The sequence below is a fragment of the Opisthorchis viverrini genome (assembly GCF_000715545.1).
Source record: "Opisthorchis viverrini unplaced genomic scaffold opera_v5_84, whole genome shotgun sequence".
Classification (NCBI taxonomy): Eukaryota; Metazoa; Platyhelminthes; class Trematoda; order Opisthorchiida; family Opisthorchiidae; genus Opisthorchis; species Opisthorchis viverrini.
This window is the reverse complement of record NW_008751741.1, coordinates 142,101-151,686: the sequence shown is the minus strand read 5'-3', so window position 1 is coordinate 151,686 and position 9,586 is coordinate 142,101. Positions and strand designations below refer to the sequence as shown.

Genomic DNA, 9,586 nt, shown 5'->3' with positions numbered 1-9,586 from the left:
TTCCCCCTCCCCCTTTTCTCTTTTCTTTACCGTAAGGCTTTCAAATAAATTGTGATTTTACGGCAGCGATGTATCGGTGTTGAACACTGGTGTCATGCTGTCAATGATGATGATGACGTTGACGCTGAATTTTGACCCATCACCTTTTGACTCTTAGTGGTACAGTTGTTCCAAATCCACTTTATCTATTTGAACCAGTTTCTGGGGCAACAGGAAACGTACTGGGCGCACTTAAAACAGCTTATCAACTGGCCAGTATCGCATCAGTCAGTACTCGATTCTGATGTGGTTAAGGTATTCCTTATCTTGCTGGCCGTCCCTCGAATTCAAATAAGTAAGATGTATGAACTAGCCGTCACTGATGCCCTTTTATCCTCGGGCATCTTTGATGTGCTAGAAACTTAGGTGAATACTTTTAGAATGGTGTTTAACTTCATAATTTCGGATGCCCCTTAAGACAACCAGACTCAATAGATAATCCAAAAGCGCTTTGTCAGCATGACTGATCATCAGATGTACTGACCTATACACCGCTGTCTCCTAGAATTGACAGCCCTCTACCACAGCCCAGCCAGCAGTAACCCAAAATGAATTCCATCGCTTATGAGACAAAATGATGACCAAACCCACCAGATGTAAAGCTTTACACACATAACTTGTGTCGTGTATCCATCAGATATCAATAGTTTCTGTATCAAAGTTCAGCAGCTTTCTAGCCCATTTAAATATGTATAACGCCGAGGTCTTCCATCAAAATTGTTGCTCCTAATGCCATGAAGCGCCTTCACCTAAAAGTGCTTATCAGTAAACAAAAGTATTGGTTTATGTTGATGAAATCGAGCCTTCCAAACGTTCGATCGTGCCAGAAACAGTAGAGCTGACTTTAGAACTGCAGTGCAAGCAGCTTTTTTCGGTGATTGAAACTGGAAATGAACCCGATTTCGAATTGAACGAATCTATAAAGTCCACTGATCAATACGAGAGTGGATAGACTCTAATTAGTGTGGTAAAATTCAGACGTAATCATCCTCCTCAGACTCTATTACTAAGTAAATGATACGACTCCAAACAGCAGAAGCGCTGTGACCAATTTCATTCAGTTGACGGGAAGATTAGAGCGCTGTCCATACAAAAGGCTTTCATAAATTTCATCTTGCTTGTACTTGCCACTCTTCAGTGAAGGAACGAAAAACACTCCAGCTTCATGTAGAAGCATTTAGCCCTAGATTTTGTCCTTTCCTTGACGGATGGGAATTTGTGTGCCGTTTTAGACCACCAAAATAGACTCAGAATCAGTCAGAAAGACATCAGTACTGTAACACTTGGCTCTAGCCGCGTTGCTAAAGTATCACTGTCGCCTCTGGTAGTCAGAAGTTTTGACCCTCATTTTTGCAAAAGCGTGTCCTTGATTATTAGAGTGATGCTGTCACTGAGGTATTCTTCTTTCAGCCAAATATGAGAAAACCCTTTACCGCTGCACAGTTTGCCATTGTTTTTTGGTTCGAATTATTTAGTTCTTCTCTTTTTCATCAACAGGACTATCGTAACCGTATTCTACCATAAAGCAAATAATTCCTGTTTCAGCCGTAAGCCGCATCATGCCAGAGCCGAACTCTCTCTTACAACAGACCGTACGTGGAGGACTTGTGGGTTCGTACAAATGGATCGATTGAGTTCGTCACCCTTCTCTTTTTTCAGGTGGTCTTACAGGGGCCATCGAGATTTGTATAACGTTTCCTACGGAGTATGTAAAAACTCAGCTGCAACTTGATGAACGTATGGGAGCTGCCAAACGCTATTCTGGCCCTATTGATTGTGTTCGCCAGACTGTTCGGTCACATGGCGTGCGAGGCCTTTATCGCGGCTTGTCTGTGTTGCTATATGGATCCATACCAAAGTCAGCCGTAAGGTAAGTGGTTCTATTCAACAACTGTGTGACGCTCAATTCAAACCTTTGCTGAGTTATTAGGCATGCGCGCTTATTAATCCTTAAACCACTTTTGTGGTTTTTCAATGGTGTACCAGACTTTGAAGGCCATGAAAATTTCAGAAATATTGGCCGCAATCTTAAATTCGAACTCATTAACACTCTCTGACTCGGCCGGTTTCAAATAGACAGCTAGGTGGGATATTGCCACCCGATCTGGAGAGTTTAGGTTGGACGAGGTCTTTATAAAAAATATATGGATTTGTATAAAACAACCTGACGACTTTTCATTCGGAAAGACCAAGAAGTACCTTCAACACTTTAAAAATCTGGTTGCATGCAATTTGAGATGGAACTAAGCAGGCTCTATTTGAAAGCCTGCAGCCCTGAAGAAGAAATGAGTCAAAAAATTCTCTTTCATCAAAGAAACTTCCCACAAGTTTGCTGTCGAGGAGTTTTCAGCAACCTCATGAGTAGTTCCCTTCATGAAAATATACTGAAATATCTTGAATATCGCACCAACTGAAACATAAGACGGCCTATGTGCAGCACATTCGGTTAAAGAACACTATAAACTAGAGATTTACTTGAGTCTCCCGTGAAAACCAAATTGATTTGTAAATGAGTGTATTTGTGCGAAGGGATTTTGTAAGGCTCATGAACAGGGGTTGCTTCATAATTTTACTGGATGTTCAAAAGTCGAAGATGCAAGTCACCTCAGTCCTTAAAAGGAAAAACTGTATGCAAAGACTGTGGAAACCAGGCAGCAGAAACGGGACCTGGTTGTTCAGAACGAAATGGTTTTAACATTAGCCTTACCGTGGCAAAAACACTGGGACAGAACCTGGATGCCTTTGCTTAGACCCCCCCCCCGTGCGAATTACCTTGTCCACCCACCTGTTCATTTTTTTCAACGTGGAACTCTAGAAATAACCCAAAGTACCTTCTTGTTTGCTGACTTGATTCAACCTTACGCTTTGTAACCTCTATTTTCGAATTCCCCATATCAGTTGTACTCCATTTGTCTATTCTCACGTGCTCTCATCTCTGTAAGAATGCCGAATCACATTTGTTGCGTTGAAAGTTATAATAATATGATCCGAAATTGTGCAAGCTTAAATAATTCCGCTAGCATTTCACTCACCCTTCGTGTTTTTTTAGAAACGGTCTATGTGTTTCCTTCTCATAAGCTTTTTGAAAGCCGAAACGAGTTAGCCGTTCTGCTCATACGGCATGCTTAACGTGGAAAAGCGATCATTTCCTGATTTTGCGTGATTTCGAGACATATAGTTGAATGAGTAGTGCGCACGCTATCATTGGCTTTTATCATCGCCCTCATCACAATTTTCACCATTTATTTCCGGCCCACCACCCTAAAACACTAGGTTTGGTGCCTTTGAAGAATTCAAACGTCACAGCTTGTCACCTGATGGCAGTCTGAGTGGTGGACGAAAATTCCTCTGTGGCTTGGGTTAGTGAGTCAGTAAATTTATTTTTCCACTGCATTGCTTCAAAAGTTATTTTGTATGCGATTAGTGTCTGCGTGACTGTAGACTCTGGAGTTTGACGTGTCTGGTGTACGATTCAAAGATTCCGATCTGTGTGAAATTTCCTGGTATTCTGCGAAGTGAAGGGCTAAATATTGAACTATGCGCCTGGCGAGAAATGCTCAGAAATCGCCGTACCTATGACATTTCCGGACAGTCTTGACTCTCCTCGCTTCAAGATTTCGCACTCTATAAAAAAAGCGTTCAGCTGTAGCACCCTTCCTGTGCCTAGCTGCCATGCTACCCGAAGGAAGCACGAGGGCTGGGATACTGCCAGGTTGCCCAAGCCTAGACGGGGGAAGGCGAGTGGCGGAGGTCGGATTCGAACCATGGACCTTCCGGTCAGTAAATTCGCGCTTTAACCACTTGAACCATCTCGCCCCTTTGCACTCTATCCGGCAGTATGTTTTGTGCCCGCAACTGAGCCCAACCCAACCTCCAAAATGACATCTTTCTGTTAATGAACACAAATTTTGTGGTATGATGCTGGGGATTCCTAGACGAATTTAAAATACTGAAGAGTCAAAATGTCCGTTCGCTGATGAATAAGAAAATGAGCATCGGTGAAGTTATTGATCATAACCGCTTGTGCGAAATACTTACTTACATACTGTTTGCGATACAGTACTCTTTAGACCAACCGTTTTTATTTGGCTGCACAGAATTCAGAACTACCGGGGTCGACGGTTACAACCTCAGTTTTTGTAAAGACATACGACTCAGCCTGTCTCCATGTTCGGTACAATGCCGGCATAAAAGTGATCACTTCTGTGTTAAATAATGTGTTTTCCGCATCTATAACCCGTTGACGAGCTGGCCGTATTTCAGAGAAATGCAACTTTACCACCCTCCCAGTTTACCTTGTGGGAGGGAACCAATATACACAATACGAAGAGCAAAAACCGATTAGGACCTGTAAGTGTCACCATACTTGTGTTCCCGTGTTGTGAATGGTCGACAGTGAGTGCACTCATTGCAAACCGTTCTATGGTGAGTAATGATGCGCTAGAGTGACTCATAAACACCGCCTTGTCTCTTGAGCTTCAAGAATGTTTGATGGCTGGAAACAATGGTGTTGTTTGTCTGACCTTGATGTGCCGTAAGGTTGTAGATTGTCTCCGTCGCACAAGACGATTTGAATGTGGGCGTTGGCAGTGTACCATTTGACAACGATTAACATTAGATTAGAAAACAGTTGAAAATCAGATCCAGTGGAGAGCAATAAATGACAGATACAAGTCTAAGATGCGAAACAACTTAGGAGCGAAGAAAATGACAACAAAACGTGATCTGCGAGCAAACATGGGATTGTCCATACATTCCTGGAAGGCGCGTTGACGAACGAACGTTTTTGATAATTCTTCCAACGGTCAATGCATTTACAGGAGCATAATACACAAAATTCAAATTCATAGCAAATGGGATGATCTATCAGGTGTTACATATTAATATGTCCGATTGATCAGAGCATGAAAAAATTCGGCTTTTTAGAGGCGGCCGTCTGTGGGTTCGTCATGCCACCTCAAACGTTGCTCAGTGAAATCTTACGGCTTATGAGTGAGTATGGGGTCATTATCATCCGGTAAGTATGTTGTCTTAGTTGCAGGAGAACAAAGTATATTGAACTGCGTTCCGGTTTCACAATATGATACTGTCTGCTGAGTCACGTATTCAGGTACGAACAGGCATCTTGGTACGTGAATAATGGACGCATCTCAATATGGCTTGATAAATCCGCCTCCGTATGTTTAAGGTGTGCCAGGACAAACTATTTATTGCATCTGTCAGTAAACTTGCGTAACTCGTAGGACACTCTGTGCAGTAAAATTTAAAAAAAATCACCGCCAACGCCTGTGTTTGGGCACCTGATACATCTTTGGCTGTCTGGTTTACTGAACGTCCTTGAAATGACACGCTTTGATGGAATATCAATTAACCAAATCTAAAACGCACATTTAGAAGACTTGTATTTCACACTAACTTACCACCAACAAATCACAGACAGCAAGAAAATGGATTGTCTATGATCTTTACTAAGGAGTAACAACTTTACCAAAGAGTTACCAGTTGAATTCACTGACCAACTGAGCTGTCTGAGAGTCCTCAAAACACATGAAACCAATAGTGTGGCAATTTGATCCCGCAAAGAATGAAACAGTCACTTACACGAAACCAAACCCCCCTTAACTAAATGAAGGTGTGTGCTGGTTGTCTGACGGGACCAACTGGTTAAAAAACAGGATGTTGAAGACCTCAGGGTACCTTTCATTGTACCTTGAGTAAAGAGGCGGACAACTGGATTTGTACCATGTTTCTTCTCACCACACGGTGATGCATCCTCAAATAAGTACTCGGATTGATCGTCAGTCGTGGGTAAACACCACACGGTTAGACTTTTGGTGAATGTTTGCCGATATCGCCTTTCGTTCCAATCCTGTTCCAACGTGTTTCTGTGATCAGAGAAGGCAAACTGGTTGGGAATCTGGTTGCTTGTCGTGGCTCTTCAAGCTATCCAGGAATTGTTCAGTACAACAAGAGTGCCCTATGGGTTGTTTCCAGTATAATAATAATCTTTCAGTTTCAGCAACTCAAAGCAAACACAAGGCTGACATTACCAGCTTGTCTATGTCTTGTCAGGATTAATCGGAAATCCAGCTGTTTTGAACCATAGACCGTCCGGTTAGCAGCCTCGCCTTATTGGTTATTCCCAGTCATCTGTTCCTACAACTGTTGCATTCTAAATTTGTTTGTTTGGCGACTTCCGAACGCCACTTATAATTGTTAGTTTACCGCCTCTCTGATTGTCCCAAAGGAAATATCCCACACAAGTGCCCGCATACTTGATGAATTCAGCCTTGAAGAAAACCTGAAAAGGCAAGAATCAATGTGGTAAACAATGTGGACAAATAGCAAGGTCATCCAACCACTATGTCACGGTGATCATCGAACAGGGTGCGTAAGCCAGTTGGCACGCCGACCGAAAGCACACTCAAGCACGCACACACAGGTACGTGCACACTTCCGGGCCAAGTACGCAGTCCACCACCGGTCAAGCTATCTAGCGTTCACACAGGCACCTGGGAGAGGCTAATTCAACTGTTGTTAACCCCAAGTAATTTGACATCATAAGAGCTCCACGGTATGTCCGATCACAGCCTGATTAGTGCTAATTCAAGATATCAGCTCATCCCTCTGGTGCTCTTCAGCATGAAAAATGCAAAGCGCCATCAACATACGTGACGACACCACAAAGACGACCACTGTTCTTTAAATTCTGTTGGTGTCTTTCTTCTTTTCATAGACTGGCGGAGCTTCCAAAGTTCTTAAGACTTAGTAGGGAGGCGGGTACTTTACCTGCCGCACGCAACCTGTCGCTGTTCATCCATCCTCAATTTCGGAGCCTCCTGTTTGTTCTGGATGTTTCGAGAGCCACGCTGAGCATAGTGAAACAAAGTGATTAGGGTTATTTTTATGTTTCGCACCAACAACCACTTAATACCTACACTCCCTCGTTTATTGACTACTGATTAAGTTATTTGCCATGACCGTTTTCAAGAGCAAACTCCTCAACCAGACAGAATCATTCGCTTATTTGAGGCGTTCTGTCATCAAATACATTCATAGTTTCTCCCTCTCTATTGCCAGTGGAATCAATCTATGCTGAAAAGCAGAGAAGCACCACTCCACAGCTGTTCACCCTCATTGAGCAGCACCAGCAATGCGTTTCTCACGAAACTCAAGGGAGTTTCGAACTCATCATCTCCTGGCTAGTAGCCTGAACACAACCGTTTGACCAAGACCGGCTTAGCAACGGTGGGGTATATTCGCATGTAGACAATATAGCCCCACGCATCCCTCAGTCGGCATCACGTGGTCACGTGTTGGCTAGCTCCTCAAGGGGCGACTTCGCACTCGTGAATTAATCCTTCTTTGAGCTCCTTGCAGTCTGTTGTAAGTGACTGCGAGAGGTTGTGTCTTGCCTAAACGCAAGCCACTAAACAGTCACTCGTGTCCGAAGAGTCTTCAACGGGAGACCGTGGGTTTTGATTTCCTTGGGTTCGGTGAGGTGCGCACTGCTGCTAGTTACCAGTAAACATCAAGCAGTCATACAGTTCCGCCCCATTACTTTTCAGCATGGTTTGGCTTCACTTGTAGGACGAAATCTCCATTGAAGGTATCCACCCCTTGTTTAACGGTGTCCATCTACGACAGAAACTACTTACCCGTATTTCCTGACGATTCCCCCCAGAAGCTGTATAGATTAACATCATCATCACCACTTTGCTACCAATTGTAGGACGATACTGTTTGGCCTGAGAATCCTTTCATTCTGTTTGACTACCTTCACCAATATGAAAAATAGAAATGAACGCTGTATTATTGTCTCACGCCAACAGGTTTAGCACGAATGCAGCCTACAAGTGGCCTACAAGGGCCTAGAATGTTGTCTCCGTGAAAGGAGTAGCTGAGTAGAAAATTCGGACTCAATCTGGTATTAGGTATTTCTGCTCTAAATAGGTGAGATATTCATCGAATTTTTTATGTTCAACTCAAGGCGTCAATTCTGCGAATTTGGGAACGCCAAACAAAATGTTCGGTATATTTCATTCCTAGTGACAATATTATCCGGAACTTACTCATGTCAAACGTATAGGCTTGCCTTCTCACCATGAATAAATCACGGGTATTCTGACTTTTAAGACCGCAAGTGATTGACACGGATGCGCTAATTGGTTTAATTCAGTAGAAATGGTGAAGAGATTTCAGCAACCTTATGATTAGTGTACTATTTCCGCACAATATATGGTGCTACTGGTACCAAGTGAAACCCGAAGCAGCATGGTGCAGCACATTCAGTTGAAGAAGAACATCATGATCGCGAGATTCAGCTGGGCCCTCAGTAGGAACCAGGTTGGTATCCAAATGAGTGCATTTCGCCCGAAACATCTAACTGTTCGCAACCAGTCAGCTTGTGTGAGTGCATCAGCAGCTGTTTAGACCAAAAATGAAACTTGATTTAAATCTCTAAATATGGATGAATCGGTCGCTGATGTTTGTTGCTGTCGAAATAAAATCTGTTTGTTCAGCTGTGGCGTAGATGCAGTGCTTGAGCTCGGGGACTGCTAGGCTGTTCAAAACTTGACAGGAGTCACGAAATACCCAATGGTAGTCTTGAAAGACGAATATGTGAGTTAGTAAGCTATGTCTTGGCTATTGAGCTATCTGGATTCGGTCTTGCGGTCACCAGCTATCTGTCCGCTTCATATTATTCAAATTTACCCCTACTCCTCGTCCTAGCGCACCCCAATCCGTGGGGGGATAGTTAGCCATTTCCGTAGACAATTTAACTTTACTGTTCCTGTTTAAATCCTCTCTGCCATTTTTTGAACCAAGAGGCAAAAGAACATAACATATTATGCAGGCTGATGCTTATTCCTTCGTTCTGTTTACAAGGAATTACTCTTGTGCAGAATACCTCCCATGTATCACAGGCTGTCAGATTGTACGACTATAAGTTAGTTTTGAAGATTTTGATGGTCCTTGAGAATCCGGCTATAAACTCCAAGATTCTGTTGCCTCGCAATGACTAAAAATTCGGTAACCTTGCTGCCTAGTTGACTGAGCTTTCGATCTGATCTAGGATTAAAGTGTTGCTTCACGGGGGACACATAAGTTCGCTATGTATTTTCCTTTTGGAACGACACCCGGAAAATGTATGCACAGACTTTGCATTCATAATGGGCATCCATGAATACTTGGGTTTAAGGTAAACCCAGATTCCTAAATGAAAATCTGAATGTAAGGTTTACGGGAACAAATGCTCGCCGATGAATTCATCCCCATCAACGCCAATGCACACGGCAGTTCAGGTCCCGTTTGATCACAGCAGTTCAGAAATATTCTGGGGTCAGTTGTGCCGTGAAGATATACAGTTGCGGTTCGGAAATGCAGCGGACCACAACTTTATCATCACGTGAGCAAAAAGTTTTTGATTCAGGATGAGCTGTGATGCTATTACCATCAAGGTTGTTTGGTTTAAGTTGTACGTGCTCTTGAAACGGTGAAGTTTTGAATAAAATTACGGATCAAAATGATTGAACTGACGAATGTT

The 9,586-nt window shown here is 43.1% G+C and overlaps 2 protein-coding genes across 2 annotated transcripts in view; one reads left to right on the top strand and one right to left on the bottom strand.

Moving 5' to 3' along the window:
• The window catches only part of T265_04854 (hypothetical protein), a gene marked incomplete at both ends in the record, with an annotated part of 73,000 nt that overhangs the window by 11,340 nt on the left and 52,074 nt on the right, over positions 1–9,586 (bottom strand). The window lies entirely within an intron of this gene.
• Positions 1,572–9,586, top strand: part of T265_04855 (hypothetical protein) — a gene marked incomplete at both ends in the record, with an annotated part of 29,167 nt that continues 21,152 nt past the window's right edge. The window contains 2 exons of the mRNA XM_009169709.1: positions 1,572–1,909; positions 3,313–3,398. Coding sequence (XP_009167973.1) covers positions 1,779–1,909; positions 3,313–3,398 — 217 coding nt within the window. The remainder of the gene's footprint in view (positions 1,910–3,312; positions 3,399–9,586) is intronic.